Source organism: Leopardus geoffroyi, chromosome C3, assembly GCF_018350155.1.
Source record: "Leopardus geoffroyi isolate Oge1 chromosome C3, O.geoffroyi_Oge1_pat1.0, whole genome shotgun sequence".
Classification (NCBI taxonomy): domain Eukaryota; kingdom Metazoa; phylum Chordata; class Mammalia; order Carnivora; family Felidae; genus Leopardus; species Leopardus geoffroyi.
Window position 1 is genome coordinate 448,544 of NC_059338.1, and position 17,855 is coordinate 466,398.

At 60.9% G+C, this 17,855-nt stretch overlaps 2 protein-coding genes across 5 annotated transcripts; both read right to left on the reverse strand.

The window, feature by feature from the left end:
• Positions 1 to 306: 306 nt before the first annotated feature.
• CRTC2 (CREB regulated transcription coactivator 2) lies at positions 307 to 9,369 on the reverse strand. Its single transcript, XM_045455970.1, has 14 exons — positions 9,085 to 9,369; positions 6,301 to 6,402; positions 6,096 to 6,212; positions 5,508 to 5,569; positions 4,879 to 4,947; positions 4,624 to 4,727; positions 4,491 to 4,520; positions 4,287 to 4,351; positions 4,155 to 4,204; positions 3,785 to 4,035; positions 3,050 to 3,480; positions 1,694 to 1,948; positions 1,080 to 1,266; positions 307 to 952 (listed from the first exon to the last, which is right to left on the reverse strand). Exons 1-14 carry the CDS (start codon positions 9,235 to 9,237, stop codon positions 732 to 734), a joined length of 2,097 nt encoding a protein of 698 aa, XP_045311926.1. The 5' UTR covers positions 9,238 to 9,369; the 3' UTR covers positions 307 to 731.
• Positions 9,370 to 9,828: 459 nt separating this feature from the next.
• On the reverse strand, positions 9,829 to 17,719 carry SLC39A1 (solute carrier family 39 member 1). Of its 4 annotated transcripts, XM_045455980.1 has the most exons (5): positions 13,587 to 13,629; positions 13,279 to 13,418; positions 12,821 to 13,039; positions 12,524 to 12,654; positions 9,829 to 11,435 (listed from the first exon to the last, which is right to left on the reverse strand). In XM_045455980.1, exons 3-5 carry the CDS (start codon positions 13,005 to 13,007, stop codon positions 10,782 to 10,784), a joined length of 972 nt encoding a protein of 323 aa, XP_045311936.1. In that variant the 5' UTR covers positions 13,008 to 13,039; positions 13,279 to 13,418; positions 13,587 to 13,629; the 3' UTR covers positions 9,829 to 10,781. The 4 variants fall into 4 exon arrangements, with proteins under 4 accessions (XP_045311936.1, XP_045311937.1, XP_045311935.1 ...); XM_045455981.1 differs by lacking the exons at positions 13,279 to 13,418; positions 13,587 to 13,629 and adding an exon at positions 17,550 to 17,719; XM_045455979.1 differs by lacking the exon at positions 13,279 to 13,418 and having other exon boundaries at positions 13,587 to 13,683.
• Positions 17,720 to 17,855: the final 136 nt, after the last annotated feature.

A 17,855-nucleotide genomic window follows, 5' to 3' on the forward strand; every position in this document is an offset into this window, starting at 1 on the left:
CCTGCGATCTCAGCCATCGGCCACCTCCTCACCCGGAACTCACTGCCAGGCCTCAGCACTGCGCCTGGCCAGCCAGGGCCCCCTGTCCCCACGCTCAGCCTAGCCTGGACAGGTGGGGTGGGAGGGCACGGGAGGGGCACATGTGCTGCCCTGGGAGTCCTCATCCAGCCTGGACGCCCAAGTTCAACGCTGGGTACAGATTCTGAGGCTGAGGCCCCTCCACAAACCACAACAGCGCTGAGAAGAGGGCCCCAGGACCCTCTAAACCCCCAGATACATATCCAACAATAGAAACCACGCCAAAGCTTGATATGATTTTTTTATTAACATATAATATATTTAATAAAAAATAATATCCACTCTGGCTCTCTCCTGCGTTGCAAGGGGAAGAGTGGGGAGGGGCCGGCACCGCCCACCCCCCAGGCGCAGGGCAAGCCCCGCCTCCGGGGCTCCCCTCCATCCCTGCCTTCCGACAGGCTCTGACCTCCAGACAGAGGATTCAAAGTTACAAGTGCTTTAGGCCCTCCCTGCAGCTCCCCCAGGCCCGCCCCTTGTGCAGAGTTCAGGGGCCACCTGGACAAGACCCCTTGCTTTTTTCTCATTCTTGGGATTCCTCGTTCGTGGTAGAAAGAGGATCTAGGGGGCAGAGTGGAGTCTCTACTGGCCAGGGGGAAGGAAGGAAAGGACCAGTGACAGGGCAGGGCCAAGAAGACGGACGCTGAAGAGGCCCCTCACTGCAGCCGGTCACTGCGGAAAGAGTCCTCCACGGCAGGATCGGGCAGCAGGGCACAGGGGTCGCTCAGCATGTGGAGCCCTTCCAGGCCCAGGGGCTCCATGCGCAGCTCCTCCTCCAGCCCCAGCCCCAGCCCCAGCCCGGCCGCCGCCACCTCGAAGCCAGGCACTCCGGCCAGGGCTGCGGCAATCTCCTTAGAGAAGCCGGGGGAGGAGTCTCCTATGTGGGCAGAAGAGACGGGTGAGAGCCGGGCCCGGAAAACTCTCCTGAGACTCCTCAGTCTCGTGAGGCACCGGCAAACGTGTCCTCTCCTCCTTCCCTGCCCGTCACCACCCACACCGCTCACCTGGAAGAATGATGTTGGGCCCTGAGCCATGGCGGGCACAGTGGGTCAAGTTCTGGTGGTTGAGGGTATGGGGGTCCTGGAGGCCACTCACTGGCCCCTCGCCCCCTAAAAATCCAGGCCCTTCAGACAAGCCAGGGGGGTCCAGCGCCAGGCTGGCCGATGGGCTCTCCATGCTGAACTGCTCTGGCTGCGGACACACAGACAGACCCTGAGGAAGCGGGCTTTGGACCAGCGTGTCCCTTCTGCCCCCCTCTGCCCAGAAAAGCACCCACCCCACACCCCCATCCCAAGGAATGAGAGGAGAGGGTGAAGACAGCAAGCAGAGCAGCAGAAGCGAGCACGGGGCCCGGAGCAGGTGTGGGTGCCACCCCTGCGGGGACAGAGCGCGTGCATGCCAGGAAGAGAGCCAGTCAGGGCAGCAGCCGGCAGAGGGCACGCTGTGCAGGGACAGCTGAGGGCCAGGGGCAGGAGCAGAGAAGCCTCAGATTGGCACTGCTGGTACCTGGAGGGGGTGATCCCCCACCCCCACCCCGACCAGCTCTCCCAGTTCAGAGCGCACCGGCCATCCCACATGGGACCTCCCCTGCTGCTAAGCCGGAGACCTAGGCACTCACGTTCCCCAGGCTGAAGTCACTCATCAGCCGGTGGTGAGACTGCTGCCCGTGTCCCCCGGAGCTGGGCGGGTACAGTAGCCCACAGTGCGGTGGCCTGCCTGAGGGCTGCATCGGGCAGGCCTGAGAGGACAGCCCTGGCTGCGGCAGAGGCTTTGGGGTGGGCGGCTGGGCGGGCAGAACCAGACTCGGGGGGCTGTACGGGTATGGAGGCAGCCGCTGGTCAGTGGGCAGTCTGCTGGTATCCAGGGGGACACCCTGAAGGCAAGGAGAAAGGGAGAAGCTTAGCCCTCAGCGCGCCCCCGAGAGGAACTCTTGGGGTTCCCCACCCTGTCAGGCTGCGACCACGCTCAACACAAAGCTGACGGTGCCACGGGGCGACCCCGGGGTTGGGTGCAGATTCCCAACGTGCGTATCGGCCCGGAAGGGAGCGAATGAGTCTGAGCCCAACTTGCTCGGGATTCGCCGCAGAAGTAAGTGGTTCCTAAGCACCGTCAGCAAGCAAGTGCTTGCAACCCATCCCACAGGCCAGCACCAGCGGCAGGGGGGCGGGGAGAGGGGCGTGGGTCTCGCTCCAGGCTCTGAGGGAGCAGAGCCCTTGCTGGCCTGGCCTTAGTCTTTCCTCCACGAAAGGGGACCTGCGTCAAGATGGAACACACAACACGCATTCCAGGGAAGGGGGGGGAGGAGGAGGGGCGAGAGAAAAGAAGAGCGGGCATTTCAGCATCGAGGAAGGAGCCCTCAGCTAGGTGCCCAGTCTGGTCCCAACTCCTCCTAACTTGCAGAGTAAGCTTGGACGGTACTTTCCCTCGGGCCAACGTCCTCCTCTTGGAAACAAAGAACGGAGCCGAGGCTGTGTGATCTGAGAGCCTCTGCCTCGGGGAAGTGGGTGCGAAACAGCCATGGGAGAGGTGGATGAGACAGGATGGCGACACGAGAACAGACAGACAGACAGCATGGGAAGAAGGAAGGGAGGGAGGCAAGGCAAGGACCAAGCTGGCATGTCTGGAGCGTGCGCCTGAGCCGGCCTGGCCTAAGCACGTCCCGTCGACCGTTCCCGTGACCCTTACAAAAGCATCCTCGTTCTACAGGTGAGCACGCGAGGCCCACAGACCACGGCAGACCTCCTGACCACCCGTCCAGGGAGGCGGCTGCTAGCAAGACGTGGGGCCAGGATGTGACCCCGGGGCCTGCACTCTTCAGGAGGGGGGAGGCGAGAGGGGCAGAGGAATGGAGGGGAGGGCGGACACGGGAGCTCAGAAGTGAGGACAGACATCTGGAAAGCTGAAGGTGGGAGGGAGAGCACTCAGCAGGAAGAGAAGAGGAAGGGAGACACAGAGGGAAGGGAGCCACGCATACCTGAGTGATGGAGGACAAGGTGGGTGACACTGTTGGCGAAAACTGTTTGGGCAGCTGCTGTTGGGCCCTCCTGGCGTCAGCTGGGCCCGCGGGCAAACTCAGGGGGCTGAGGGGCACACGGCGATGGCGGGGGGAGGTCCCGGGGGTAGAAGCTGGGTAAGGGGGGGCACCCAGGGCAGGAGGCGAGGCAGAGGAGGAGGATGCAGAGGAGAGGGCCGGGGCGCTGAGCGAGGGGTGGCCCAAGGAGGCGGTGGGCAGTGTGTGTCGGGCCAGGGAAGAGGCAGGCAGTGAGGGGTGGCTGTGGGAGCCCTGGAGCTGGGGCTGGGGACTGCTCAGGGAGGCCTGCAGGTTGGGATTGCTCAGGGAGGCCTGCAGGTTGGGATTGCTCAGGGAGGCCTGCAAGGGCGGGTGGCTGAGAGGGGAAGGAAGTCCTGCACAGACAAAAACCAGAGATGCCAACGTTACTGATGGGAGCTGGGCCCCCTTCTGCCCAGAACAGGTAGCAGTGACCAGACTATGGAAGCGGCAAGGCGATGTCCTCCCTGCTCTGTCCCTGACAGTGAGGCCGGCACGGCCCGCCCGAAGGCTGCCCTCATCACCTTTCTAGAAAAAGCCACATCTGCCGTGAGGGAATCCCGGGGTGGACTGGTGTGTGCAGTCACGGGAGGGTCCCAGGTGCTCAAGCCCCCCACCCCTTCGCCCCTCCAGCCAGGCAGCGCTCCAGGGAACACTCACCTGGCGCATCATAGCCCGAGCCCGGGCCCAGGCCCAGGCCCCCGCTGATGCCCAGGTGGGTCATCGTGTGGGTCAGATTGGAAGTACTGCTTCCCCCGCTCAGGTGGGGGTAGGCGGTCTCCTCGGGGTCCAGGGGGGTAGGGAGTGGTGGGGGGAAGTGCAGGTTGGTGAGGTCAGGCAGGGAGCCTCCCGTGTTCATGGCGGGCGGGAGGACAGGCACGCTGGCGGGCTGGTCAGGAGACGGAAAGATGCTGTGGGGGGGAAAGGACAGAGAGGGGGACGTGGGGGCCGCGTTCGGGGGGGCAGGGGGCCGGATGCCAGCCTCCCACGTCTCCCCCAGCCCCTCCGCCAGCCTCCCGGAGGTGCCTACTTAATTCCAGGGACTTCGCAGGACCGAGGCCGGGAGGAGGAGGAGGCCAGCTGAGGAGAGAAGGAAGAACACTTGGCAAGGGCCAAGGAGGACCTGGCCCGTGGAAAGAAGAGGGACGTGGGCCACACCGACCTTCTTCGCGTCCCAGGGCTTCAGCAAGTGCTTGTCGTCTAGCAAGGTCTCCTCGGCACCATGGACTTGAAAGAGAACGACTGGCCGTGAGAGTGGCCGACGGAGCCGGGACGCGCGGGTCCTGCACCCGGCCCTGTTCGCAGCCCCGACTCTGGCCCAGAAGCCCCCTGCCGCCAGTATCCACACACGGCAAGGAACACGTACCTTTGGCATCCACCTCACCGTCCAGGAAACCTGCAAAGGACGCAGCAGAGTTGGCTCCGGGACGCGCTTCCCCGCCCGCCGGCTTGAGCCGTGGAAACGACTCCCTGCCCTGCCCGAGGCCGGGGCCGCTCACCTCCGCGGCGACCGGGCAGGATGCTGGTAGGGGCAGGACCTGGGTAAGTGTCCTGAGGGCTTGGGTTCATCACGCTGGTGTGAAGGGCAGAGTCAGAACTTGTCCTGTGGGGTGGGGGGAGGCTGAGATGAGCAGGCTTCCCGGCCCCGGGCCCCGCTCCACAGGGGAAAGTGCTTGCCGGGACAGCGTGGAGCGAGGGAGCAGGGCCCGGGAACTGCGGTACGAGATGCGACCCGAGGAGGCCAGGGCCGTCACCTGTTCAGAACAGATGGTAGTCGAAACAGCTGCCCCTTCTCTGCAGGGAAATTGCCCCAGGGCATCGTCCTGGGGTGGAAACACAGGGTCACCAGGAGGAAGGCTAGCGATGGACAGGAAAGCAGGCACGGGGCTGCAGACGGCTGTGCAGCCCAGGCGGAGACAGACGGGGCTGGGCACCCAGGGCCGCGCCCCTTTTCCGGTTCTTCTGCTACCTGTGACCCGTGACCCCTCTCCCGCGATCAAGCTAAGGGATCTGGAAATTGTGAACTTCTCTCTGCCAGGACAAGTGGAACGGGCATCGTGGGGGCCAGCGGGACGGTGTAGCGTAGGCAGCGAGGAGGACGTGAGCGGGGAGGTCCAGACACCTGAGGGCCAGGACTCCGCCTCCTCCCGACGCACACCCCGGCCGGCCACGGTCCCCGTTGGTCCCGCGCTGGCTGGGCTGGGAGGCTTGGCCGGCCCGTGTCAACATGGCCAAGACCGGACTCTGACCCACCTACTCCGCCCGCCCCCACCCTCCCAGCCCTGCATCAGGAAGACACGCTGTTGAAAGCCTCGCCCCAACCCCAGCTCCCTCCAGAGACACGTCAGAGTGGACAGGAGAGCCGTCTGCCCCAGACACTGACCTCCGCCAGCTGGACTCCGGGGGAGGAGACAAGTAGGCAGGACTATAGGGAGAGCTGTCGACGTGAGCAGCACCAGTTAAGGAGAAGGGAGGAAGGGGCAGTGGGGACAGAGACCAGGTGAGAGAGTAGCGGGGGCAGCACAGGAGGCCGGTTCCAGAAACAAGCACCCCCTCCTCTTCTGCAAGGGGCCACAGCAGGGCCAAAGAAAGGAAGAGAGAAAGGAACCAGGCCCAGAAGAGTTGGGAAAATGAAGGAGAACAAGCAGACAGGGCGTGGGAAACGGGTCTACAAAAGCCTCTAAGACCGAAAGCCAGAAACAGAAAGGCGAGGAAAAAAAAGTGCAGAGGGACCCAAACCCCCCTCGGGCAGGAGACACGTGTCCTGCCTCTGGGGGCAAAGAGCAAGCCGAAGACTGTGCCGGCCAGAGACTGAGGCCCGGCCCGGGGAGGGGGGGGCTCACCACCACGGGAGCCAGCGCTGCCGCGTGGGCCAGGGGGCGGCCTTTCTGGGAGGCCCGGAGAGGACCCCAGTCCCTTCCCACCACGAGTTCTCCGGGAACCCCGCCCCACCGCCCTCCGGGAAGGATATGTGGCGGGGGTGGCGGCGGAGCGGGGACACCATCCTTCGGGGGTCTCGCTGCACCCGCTCCACCAGCCCGTGGTGCCGAGTGCTCCGAGACGAATCCAGAGGCGAGTGGAGGGGGCTCTGCCAAAAGACACAGAGAAGTCAAAGGGGCAGCGGCCCGGGCGCCCGGGCCCTCCCCCCCCACCCCCCAGGGCTGGCGCCCACTCACCTGGAACTCGGCCAGGCCGCAGCCTATCTGGTTAACGTTGGGCAGAGACCCACCGTAATGGGAGCTCCTCGTGTACGCCAGTCGCAGTTTTTGGGCCTGTAACTGAGACACGGAGGACAGATGGCAACGTCAGGGAGGACCCTGACCGCTGTCCCTGTGGGCCACCCTTGCCACCTGTGTGCCACCACTGCCAGCGCACCCCGGAGGGCCACCCGAAGAAAAGGCCGTGCTGGGGGACAGGTCCGCTGAGACCTGGTGCAGAAACTGCCCCGGCTCTTCTGCAGGCCACTCTCGTCACCACCACCGACGGCGGGCATCCCCCTGCCAGGCGGGGCCTGCCATTCTGCTTGCGGCCGGTCCCAGCTGGCAGCGGTCTAAACAGAGTCCCTGAGGGGTTGCCAGGAGCCCCCAGGCTAGTCACGTGGATTGACTCCGGGGAAGGGTGCCTATGAGGCACCCCCCCTTTCCCCTCCACATGCGTCTAGGACTAACTGGCACGTGAGGGGCAGGCCACGGTGGATGCCACGGAGCCATTATCGCCGGCCTGTCCCCATCCCACTCCGGAGGGCACAGGCTTCTAGGCTCAGGAAAGCCACACAGAGAGCCTGCACCACCAGAACTAGAATATCCAGGAAATGATGGCTCTCCGAGCTGGAAAAACAGTGCCAAAACCAAGAAGCCATCTTCTGTTTAAGTTCTTCCCCCCCCCCACCCCCCAAGATTTTAAAGTAACCTCTACACCCAATGCGGGGGCTCAGGCTCACAACCCTGAAATCAAGAGTCGCACGCTCCACAGCTGAGCCAGCCAGCTGCCCCCTTCTAACTAGTTCTAAAGGCTCTGGATTGCCAGGGGAACCTTGAGAATGGGGGTGAGGAATGCCCCAGTTCAGCCTGGGCCAGAGCCGTCTCCCTGACCTGACCCCCACTCTGCGGAGACGCACCTGGAGGCACAACCCTCGGGCTGGCGTGGTGTTTGCCTGTCCACACGTCTCAAGCCCGTCTGAGAGAGGTGAGCGCCGACTTCTGAGACTCAGACGCTGCTGCTAACCAAAACCCAGGCCCAGGGCGACTGGTGAGCTTCCGGGGGTCATGTACTGTGGTGCACAGGCCAACGTCGAAAGTGACTTTCTGTTCCAAGAGGTCGGCCCACTGAGCTTAGCGGACACGATGTGAACGTTTGGGCCACTCGAATTGCTATTATTGTGTGTGATAACCCAGCCTCTCGGTAGCATAGGCCCCTGTAGCTGTGTCTGCCTCTGAGGAGCCCTCTCTGCTGGCCAGATAACCAGCTAAGCCCCAGATGTCTTATCTTTGGCTTTAGGTTCTTGGGTCCCCAAGCCCTGGCCCCGTATGCCCACTAGACATGTATGCGCAGCCCAGGGGCTGGGTGGGCGGAGGCGGCGTTCTGACAAACCAGAGCACTACAAAGACAGAAATCTCAGCTTTGAACTTCTCACGGCCTTTCTGTTCGCACACACAGATGCTCAAGTCCCCCCACACCTGTGCTGGGGTCACAGTCCAGACAGAGGGCAGCATCTCAAGCGGTGCCTCTCGCCCACCTTCTTGCCTCCTAAAGGAGAGCAGTCCAAAGTTAGATCAGGAGCCTCATGGCACTTGGAGGGGTGTGTGTGCACAGGCACACGCGATTTGCCTCCCCACCTGACTCTCTCTGCTCTGACCCCCCACAAACTAGAACACACGGTCTCTGGAAACTCAGAGGAAAAAAAACACAAGAAAGACTAACAGTTCAGTGTTGGACACACACAAGCGTACAACCAGAGTCATGGTCACAGACACGACCACAGTCAGCCCAGCAGAAAGAGCTTTCAAATATGGTATTTATGTTCCACTATGTCCCCTGAGGTTCCTTCCAGCTCCCTGCGGCGAGGGATCAGTGCAACACGCTCACCTGCTGTTTGGAGACTAACGTGTCCCTAAACAAGGGCTGCTTCCCAGCTGGGCCAACTCCCACCCTCACTCCCTCTGACATCCAGCCCTGGGAAGCAAGAAACCAAGGCCAGAGGGGCTTCAAAGGCAACTCGGCCAGGATGCTTTCTTTCTGGAACTACTTAGAAAAGAATATTCCCAAACATAGAAGACCCTGCCAGACACCCCATAACCGACCCATTAAGCAGTCATCTTCCTAGAAAGCTCAGCAAACCTGACCTATAGCCAACTGGTTACCCGCTTTGGAGCCTCAAAGTCTCCACCTCCCCTCCACGGCGGCCAGAGCAAAACATCAAGCACAGTCTGTGCGCATTGGTCCTCACCTACATTCACGTCAGGAAACCACAAGAAATATTTGAAAAAGGAAGCAAAGGGAAGGGACGCAGGAGGGGACTTCCTGCCCCACTAGACCCGGCGCTGCGACTCAAACCACTCAAGGGGCCCTTTCCCGGAGGTTCGAAAGTGCCGAGAGCGGCACAACAGGGCAGAGGGAACCGACTGGAGGACATCACCAACTCGGAGGCGCCAGGCTGGGCCCAGCGGACCATGCCCCGGGCCCGGCCCCGCCTCGGGGATGCTGGCAGCAGCGTCCCCGGGGACTCAATCGGGGATGCGCTCTCTGCACGCGGCCCCCGCTCGCTCCCCAACCCCAGGCTCCCGCGAGCCCCGGCCTCCCCCGCAAGCCCGTCTTCCGGCCCCTCGGCCCTCCGCCCGCGCCTCCCGGACGGCGGCGGCCCCGCTCCGCCTCCCTCGCGCTGGCGCCCGCCCCCGCCCCGCCTCCCGGCTCCCCGCTCCGCGGCGGCTCGTTCCGCTCCCGCTGCCCGGGCGGCCCCTCACCCGGGTGGAGCCGATGTCCATCATCACCTCCTCGAAGGCCGCCGTCTCTTCGGCCTGACGCTGCTTCTGCAGCGCGATCTTCTCACTAAACTTGCGCGGATTGGAAGCTGCGGCCGTGGCCGAGCCGGGCCCGTTCGCTCCCGCCGTCGCCATCTTCCCTGCGCGTCCCTCCCCGCCACCCTCCCGGACCAGCCCCGGCCCCGCCGCGGGCCCCGGCCCGCGCCTCCAGCCGCAGCCGCCGCCGCCGCTGCCGCCGCCGCCGCCGCCGCCTCGGCGAGCACCGCGAACCCGGCCCCAGCCTAGCCCGGACCTGCCGCGCGGGGGCCGCCGGGAACTGTAGTTTGTTTACGTGACCCTTGCGCGGCCCCGGGCGAGCGGCGCGGACAGGAAGCGGACCCCATTTCCCAGCAGCCTTGTGGCTCCGGGGCCTGGGAACTTGACTCCTCCTCCCTGGGCTCCTCCCCGCACGGGGCAGGCTGGGAAGAGTAGTTCTAAAGTTGTCCCGAGGCTCCGAACGCGAAGGGGAGCGGGATGCAGGGGAGGAAGGGGAAGGGGAGGAAGGGAAGGGGTGGAGACAGGGCGGGAAGAAGGAAGAGACAAAAGGAGAAAGATTTGGGTCTTCAGGCCCGAATGAGAATCGGGAGAGCAGGGTAATGTCCCTGTAAACATCTGGGACTCAAGCCCTCTCAGACTGGCCACGTGCCCACCCCTTCCCCAAGACAAATGAATCAGATACTGTACAAATATATAGAAACATCTTTTATTTGGGTAACAAGTCCCAAAACAGGTCAGTTAGTAAAATAGATTCTAGAGAATATGGCTCTGTCCACAGCCCTCCCTCCCCAAAAATAACGCTGAGGGTGAGCCTTCCCCTTCCCCCTTGGGCTCCTCTGGTATAGAAAAAAAAAAAAAAAAGTTTTGGCAGTTCAGTTTTTATCATCCGGGCATGGGGTACCATGTCCATGTTCAATATTCCTAGGGTGTAGTGGTGGTGGTGGCGGCGGCCGTGGCTCTGGCAACCCTCTCCCAGCCCTAACTCAGCAAACATTTCTGCCCCCAAATAAAGGGCAAGCAGGGCCCCTCCGCTGAAGTGTTGGGCACGGTTCAGTGCCATCACTGTGCTTTTTGAGAAAGAGGGAAGAGATTTATTTGGCACTTTAAAAACAGAGGAGTGAGCAGGACTAGAGAAGCCAGAGAAGGTACCAGAACTGGCAGGAAGAGGCCGTTTGGCACTAGTCCCCTGGGAGAAGGGAAGCAGGAGACTAAGAGGAGAGTAGGAGCTAAGAAAAGTAGGGCTCCACTCCACCCCCAAGTGACAGAGGGCTGAAATGGGCTAGAACCAGCAGGACAGCCGACCCTGGGCTGTGCCTTCTCTACACCTCTACCCCACGGCAGCTGGGCACCTGCCTCCAGCCTTCCCAGTGTCAGCCTGTCCCTGTATGTAGTGTCTGACCCCGGATCCTGGCATTCAGTGTCTTCCCCAATATGAACGTCCTTCAATCATGTCTTTAGTGACTTAACTGTCTCTTGTCCCTTAGGGCCAGGCTCTTGTCTACCACATCCCTCTCGTGGGTCAGATAGTTCCAAAGACTCCATCCCTATCTCTGAGAACCCCTTGATCCTCAGTACCTCCCTTCCCCACTCCTTATTCTCATACTCTGGGAGAGGAAAGGAAGGTCTAGGGCACCTGGAGCCCCCTAGACTTGGATGAAGAGCAGGCCAGTTAGCAGGGCAAAGCCTGCGAGGAGCAGAATGACCTTGAGGATCCTCTGTTCAGAAGTGGCCAGCTCCTGGGGCAGAATTTCCAGGAAGGTGATATAGAGAAAGGTGCCAGCTGCCATGCCCTCCAGCACAGACTGGGCCAGCTGGTGCAGTGGCCCAGCCGACTCTGCCAGGGCTGCACCCAGCCCAATGCCCAGAGGTGTCATGCATGCAAAGAGGATCCCACAGCCAGCTACCACCTGCGCCCGCAAACGGCTCTGCAGCAGCCGCAGGGACAAGCTCACGGCCAGGACGCCCTTGTGGAGCAGCAGAGCCAGGCACAGCTCCATGGCCCGCGCCCGGTCTCGCTGCAGCCCCACCGCCAGCCCCTCGAACACGGAGTGCAGGGCCAGGGAAAAGACCAGGACACAGGCACGCAGGGCCGAGGGGGCCGCTGGGGCTCCACCCGCTTGTGGGAGCCCTGGCCCGTCGTGCCAGTGCTGCGGGCCACCATTTGTTCCCAGCAGGGCCCTCGTCTCCTCTCGAGGCGGCGGCCCTGACTGCTCCTTGTAAGCCAGTGTGATCTGCTCCATCACCAGGACCAGGAAGAAGCCCATCGCCAGGATGAACTCTTGTAGGGGGAACTGGAGCTGTGGGGAGAGGGTGGCAGGGAGCTCAGGGCACAGGCCGGGATGGGGCAGAGGGTTCACGGTCAGGGTGTAGAGGGGTCCCAGTTACAGACCCAGGGCCCCTCACAGACACATTTACACAAAGACAGTCATTTGGTGACACAGACACAGAGTGATACACAATCACACGGATTATGGCGTCCCTCACAGCACTACGTGTGGCTCAGCCTCAGCACTATTGACATCTCGGATTGGATGAACCTTATTTTGGGGGGCTGTCCTGTACCCGAGCCGGTACCCATTAAATGCCAAGAACAAGCACAAAGCCCTCCTTTCCAGAGCTGACAACCCAATGGTAGTGTCTCCAGACACTGCCAAATGTTTCCTGCGGAGGGGGCGCAAAACCACCCCCACCTGAGAGTCATGGATGCGGACGGCCTGGTGACACGGAGGCGCGTGCACGCACACAGGCATCAGGTGTCGCCCACCTCGCCGTGTGCTCACACACAGAGCCACGCACTATCATGGGGCCACTGAGACTTGCACATAGTCACACAGGGCCACACGCCACTCAGCCACAGCAGGTACGTCAGTGTTACTTCCTCAGTCCTCCGTCGTAGGAAGAGGAAGAGCCCAGGGGGCCTTCCTGGCACCTCCACACAACTCTTCTTCCTGCGAGACTTCCCTACACCTCGCACCTGACCTTCCTCACGTCCTACTTCCTTGAACGATGGCCTTTCTGGTCGGGAACTCCAGGCCTCCTTCCCTTCCCAGGCTCTCTATCACAGCCTTCAGGAAAGGGGTGTGAGAGTGAGGGTCATTCTTGGAAGGTGGGACCCAGGAACTCACAGAGCAGATCACATGCCTAATAAGAAGGTTCGTCTCACTGTCAAAGGGTGCAAAACAGTCACATGGGGATGGGGTGGCGTGCACCACAGAAAACTTATGCCCCATAACTGAAAACCCCAGTTCTTACGGCCACATGCTAAACGCCTTCCACACGGTCGTGGGGCACCCCAGGAAGACAGCCACACAAGCCACCTCTCCTACAGGTATGTGATTGAACACACCCACACATGAAAGGTCACATGCAGCCAGCGAGGGCTCACCGTCACGTGCAAGGCCGCCAGGGCCTCATCTATGGCAGCCAGGTAGTCAGGCAGGAGGTCCAGGAGACAGGTGGCCAGAAAGACACCTCCTGCGAAGCAGCTTACGAGGCTCAAGGCTTTTTGGCGGGAGGCTGGGCAGGAGTGGAGCACAGACAGGAGTGAGCGACGAACCCCCTCAAGCCCCCCTGCCCCAACCCAAGCAATAGTCACTGCCACTTTCCCCCTTTAGGTCACCCTCCTCAGCCCCAGGGCCTTCCCCTACCCTCAGCCTGGGAGGCGGCAGGGAGGCGGCCTCACCTGAGGCTTCGGGGCCAGCCCCCGGACGGCGCAGCACGCAGATGGGCACCAGGCTGCAGAGAAGCGTGAGCACCAGCAGCAACACTAGGGCCCCCATTTTCACCTCCAGCCCCACGGGCCCTGGGGGCTGCGAGGCCACCGCCTCCGGACGCCACACCAGGAGCTCTGGCTCTCCCCAGGGCCCCATGGTGGCTGTGGCTGCTCCAACGACTGTCAGACCTAGGCAGACAGAGCAAAGGGGGCGATGGTCACTTAAAGGGGGGCAAAGGGGAGAGCTGGTCAGCAGAGCGGAGCTCCCTCACCCTGCCACCTTCCGACCTTCCCCACTCAGTGCGACTCATGAGCTCCTGTGGCGGGAACGGTCCTCTTTCCCCGCAGACTTCACCCCTCCAAGTGGCTCGTTCAGGGACCCCGCGAGAGGGAAACTGAGGCGGGAGGGCTTGTGGGCGGCTCATTACCCTTTCACCTGGAGCTCCCAGACAGCCAAGGAGCCTGGGTCCTCTCGGGAAAGGGCAGGATGCGCCCCCTGCAGGAAGGAGTGGCCGGAGCGAAGGGGGTCGGGCTGCGCAGAGGTGTCGCGGGCAGCTCCGTGGGCCACCTGAGCAGGGTGTTTGGGGCCGGGTCACTCCCCGTTCTCGTTCCCCCAGCGCCGCGCCCGAAGCGGGCAGCGGCGGGCAGACGGCCACCGTCGGGGCCCGGGCGTGGAAGGGGTCGCGGCGGGCCCAGGCGTGCGGCCCAGCCCGCACGGCCCGAGGCGCACACTCACCTCGCCAGGGTCCCCCTCGGCCTCATCGGCCCGGTTCCGCCGCGACCCGGGCCCCGCCCGCCGCGACCCGCCCCCGAGACGCTTCCGGCCAATGAGAGCGCTCGGGGGCGGGGTCCTACCCGGAGTGACGTGCCCCAGCAGCAATCAGGGGCCGGCGGGGGCGGAGCGGGGCGGGGCGGCGAGCGGGCGGGCCCAGGGGCCGCGGGCCTGGGGCGCCCCGGGGCGGTGGGACGGGCCCGGTCGGCCGGAAGCTGGGACGCCCGCGGGCGAGGCTGGAGCCTGGGCCCACCCCCGCGACTGTGAGGTCTTCTTCCTGGTCTCGGGCACAATCTGGGCTGTCCCCTGGGAGGCTCTAAGACCCTTCTGTAGGCCTCGGCGCCCGAGGGAAAACGTTCCCGTCCCTGGACCGACTTCCTTGCTCGACTCCTTTCGTGTGCACCCACGACAAAGGAGAAAGATGAGGCAGAATTGGAAAAGGGAAATAGCAAAGAAAGGACATTTCTTTCTTTCTTTCTTTCTTTTTTTTTTTCGAGTTTATTTATTTTTGAGCGAGTGTGTGAGCAGGGGAGGAGCAAAGAGAGAGGGAGGGAGAGAGAGTGAATCTCAAGCAGGCTCTGTGCTGTCAGTGGAGCCTGATGTGGGGCTCAACGCAGGCTCAAACTCGCCAGCCGTGAGATCTGAGCAGAAACCAAGAGTCGCCAAGAGTCAGACTCCTAACTGACTGAGCCACCCAGGTGCCTCCAAAAGGGGGGCATTTCTTGAAAGGAATCCCTTCTTGACTATCCGTGGCCTGAGCTTTCGTGCAGCCTTCTGGCTGCCCTGTGCAAGTAGAGACCTGGTGGGCCCCAGCTCAGGGATGGGAGGGGGAGAGCTGCTTTCCTGCCTCAAGGCATCTGGTTGGCTTCTTCCTGAACTCACCTTGAACTCCTCTGCCCCCAGCCCTACTGGCCTCCCTTCTGTTTTCTGTTTCTTGAATGCACCAGAGTTATTTTCAACTTAGAACCCTCGTTGTTTACTTAGCCTGGATCCTCTTGGCCCACAACCCCTGTGCTATCAGAATGCTCTTCTAACCTCATGGGAGGATAGGATACAAAGTGATGTAGGAAACACACACACAAAAATTAAATTCTCTTACTGCCTACAACCCACTGACAAACGACCTTCCTCTAGGAATTCAGCTGCCTCAATGATGACACTTTGCTCAGGGCAAAAGGCAACCTTAGCTTAACGTTATCCCCACCCCCAGGATCCTGTAAGTCTACTTTAACATCTAAAAACTCCTTTGGAAACTTACTTTACCTCTACCCCCCAAGATACCTGTTAACAATCATCCTTTAAGCATATGCCCACTGATACACACTGAAGGGGCTCGTGACTGGCCAAATGGTAATAAACGACCTTTTCCTAACAACAGCTAGGCTTCAAGGTCCTGGGAACCTTGCTTCCAAAATTCCTGAGACTCACTTTGACCCTAACCCCCTCCCAACCTGAAGGTATATAATCAGTCACAGTCACCCATCACAACCCCAGTGCAGCTCTTTCTGCCCATGGGTCCTGTCTGTGTGCTTTAGTAAAACCACTTTTAGGGGCACCTGGGGGGCTCAGTCAGTTGACTATCTGACTCTTGATCTTGGCTCGGGTCATGGTTTCACGGTCCTGAGATAGAGCCCCTCCTTGGGCTCTGTGCTAACAGTGCCAGGGCCTGCTTAGGATTCTCTCTCTCCCTCCTTCTCTGCCCCTCCCCAACTTGCCCTCTCTCAAAAATAAATCAACTTAGGGGCGCCTGGGTGGCTCAGTCGGTTAAGCGTCCGACTTCAGCTCAGGTCATGATCTCGCGATCTCGCGGTCCGTGAGTTCGAGCCCCGCGTCGGGCTCTGGGCTGATGGCTCAGAGCCTGGAGCCTGCTTCCCATTCTGTGTCTCCCTCTCTCTCTGCTCCTCCCCCGTTCATGCTCTGTCTCTCTCTCTGTCTCAAAAATAAATAAACGTTAAAAAAAATTTTTTTTTAATAAATCAACTTAAAAAAAAGTTTTTCCTTTTTTTTATGTTTGTTTATTTTTCTTTTTTTAATGTTTAAAAAAATTTTTAATGTTTATTTACTCTTGAAGGAGAGAGAGAGAGAGGAGAGAGAACGTGAGTGGGGCAGGGGCAGAGGGAGAGGGAGACACAGAATCCGAAGCAGGCTCCGGGCTCTGAGCTGTCAGCACAGAGCCCGATGCGGGGCTCGAACTCACCATCTGTGAGATCATGACCTGAGTGAAGCTGGTTGCCCAACTGACTGCCACCCAGGCGCCCCAATGTTTATTTATTTTTGAGAGAGCACGAGAGAGACAGAGCATGAGTGGGGGAGGAGCAGAGGGAGACACAGAATCCAAAGCAGGCTCCAGGCTCTGAGCTGTCAGCACAGAGCCCGACTCAGGGCGGGGCTCAAACTCTCAAACCGGGAGATCATGACCTGAGCCAAGTCCGAGGCTCAACCGACTGAGCCACCCAGGCGCCTCTGTTTTTTCTTTTTAAAGTAAGCCGTACATCCAAAGTGGAGCTTGAACTCACAACTCTGAGGTCAAGAGTCTCAGGCTCCATTGGCTGAACCAACCAGGTGCCCCTTTACTTTAATTTGATGTGTGATCTTAAGCAAGTCATTTTTCGTCTCAGGAACATGATAAAGTAGGTGAAAGAGGGAAATTAGACTCGCCGACGCTGCCAGAGGTTCTTCCCAGTTCTGACATTAATGAAAGCTGACTATATTTTCCACTTAATCATCTCTCCACATGCAACCTGTAGGAAGCCCTTTGAAACCTTCCTTGCTCTAGGAAAGATCCAGGCAGGGGAAGCTCTGCTCTCCTTAGAGCTCTGCATCAGTCCAGGAAGCCTGCTTTTTCTCCTGACGACTTGAGCAGGATGCAGGAAGATGAGCAGGAAATCTGAGAAAGTGCAAACAAGCGAGTACAAAGAACATGGGTTCAGGCGTCCAAACCTTGGTCCTACTTACAGAGTAACCTCGAGAAAGTAACTTCTCTCTTCCAGCTATGACTTGCTGAGAATTAGGAGTGATATGAAAACGCCTGACCGTCTAATAGGTACTCGATAACTATGGATCCTGCTCCTGTTTTTACCCTCAGCACATTCCAATTTTCATGAGAAGTATCAGTTTGAGATCTGGATCCACACCCCAAACTGTCCTGCTTTTCTCAGGGAGCCACCCTTTTTCGGAAGCGCTACTGGGGATGCAGGCAGACAAAAATCATAGCTACATCATTGCAGCTCCATTGCCAAATTTGAAATGAATTCCTGGCCCTTCAGTCACGTGAGCTTCGGTATTGCTACGTTGCAATCATGGATCTCTGTCTCTTCGTCGGTGAAGTTAGGGAAAGGTGAACTGCCCTGTCTCCTTCGGGGCTGTTGTGGATTAAATGCGAGAACAGCGTTTATGAAAACATTTTGTAAACTATACGAATGCTGTTGGTAATTATCCCCTCCGTTGGCCCACAGTCCAACGAGTATGCGTGTGCAGCCGCTGTTCTTTTTCAGCAGCCCGGCGCGCAGACGGGATTTGCGACACTCTCCGCGCGCTCAGAGCTCCTACTCGGGCCAACAGGTCGTTCCCCGTCGCCCGGCTCGGAACCTGGGCCCGGGAGCCAGGCAGCCGCTCCCGCCGCGGCCCCGGAACCGCCCTGCTTCCCGGCCCCGGCCCCGGCGCCGCCGGGCTCGCGGCCTCCCTCCCGCCTCCACGGTGCCCCGCCCCCCCGGCAGCCCTCTGGCCACCCGGGGAGCAGCCTGCCTCGAGTCGGCGCTCCCATTGGCTCGACACCCTGCCCTTCAAACCTCTGGCGTCCCATCAGAGTCCAGAGTGGAAAGAGCGCCTCGGAGCGGGGGAGGGGAACCCTTGGCGAGACTCGGGCCGTCGGGTTGCGGCCTTCCCGCAGTGTCTTTGTCTTCACCCCCTGCCGGGCTCTCGTCTTACGCAACTCACGGCCGGAGAGCAGGCACTCGGTGTGCTCCGGTCACAGCCATCGCCGTCCTTCCCTGAGGAGCCCGTCCAAACCCTCAGCAAGACTCGCTGTCGCTAGCAGAAACCGAGGCCCGAAGGGCGAGGCTGTCTGTGTCTTGCTCCAGGCCGGTTTGCCGACGCCTAGCCTCCCGGCCCCCAGCTCGAAGACGCGGGCCCGCCGTGGCCCCTGGCCAGGCGCCAGCCACTCTGCAGTGTCCGGGGTCAGGCCGGGGGCGGGGCTTGGCTGGGCTGGTCCAGGATGCGAGATCCTGGAGGAAA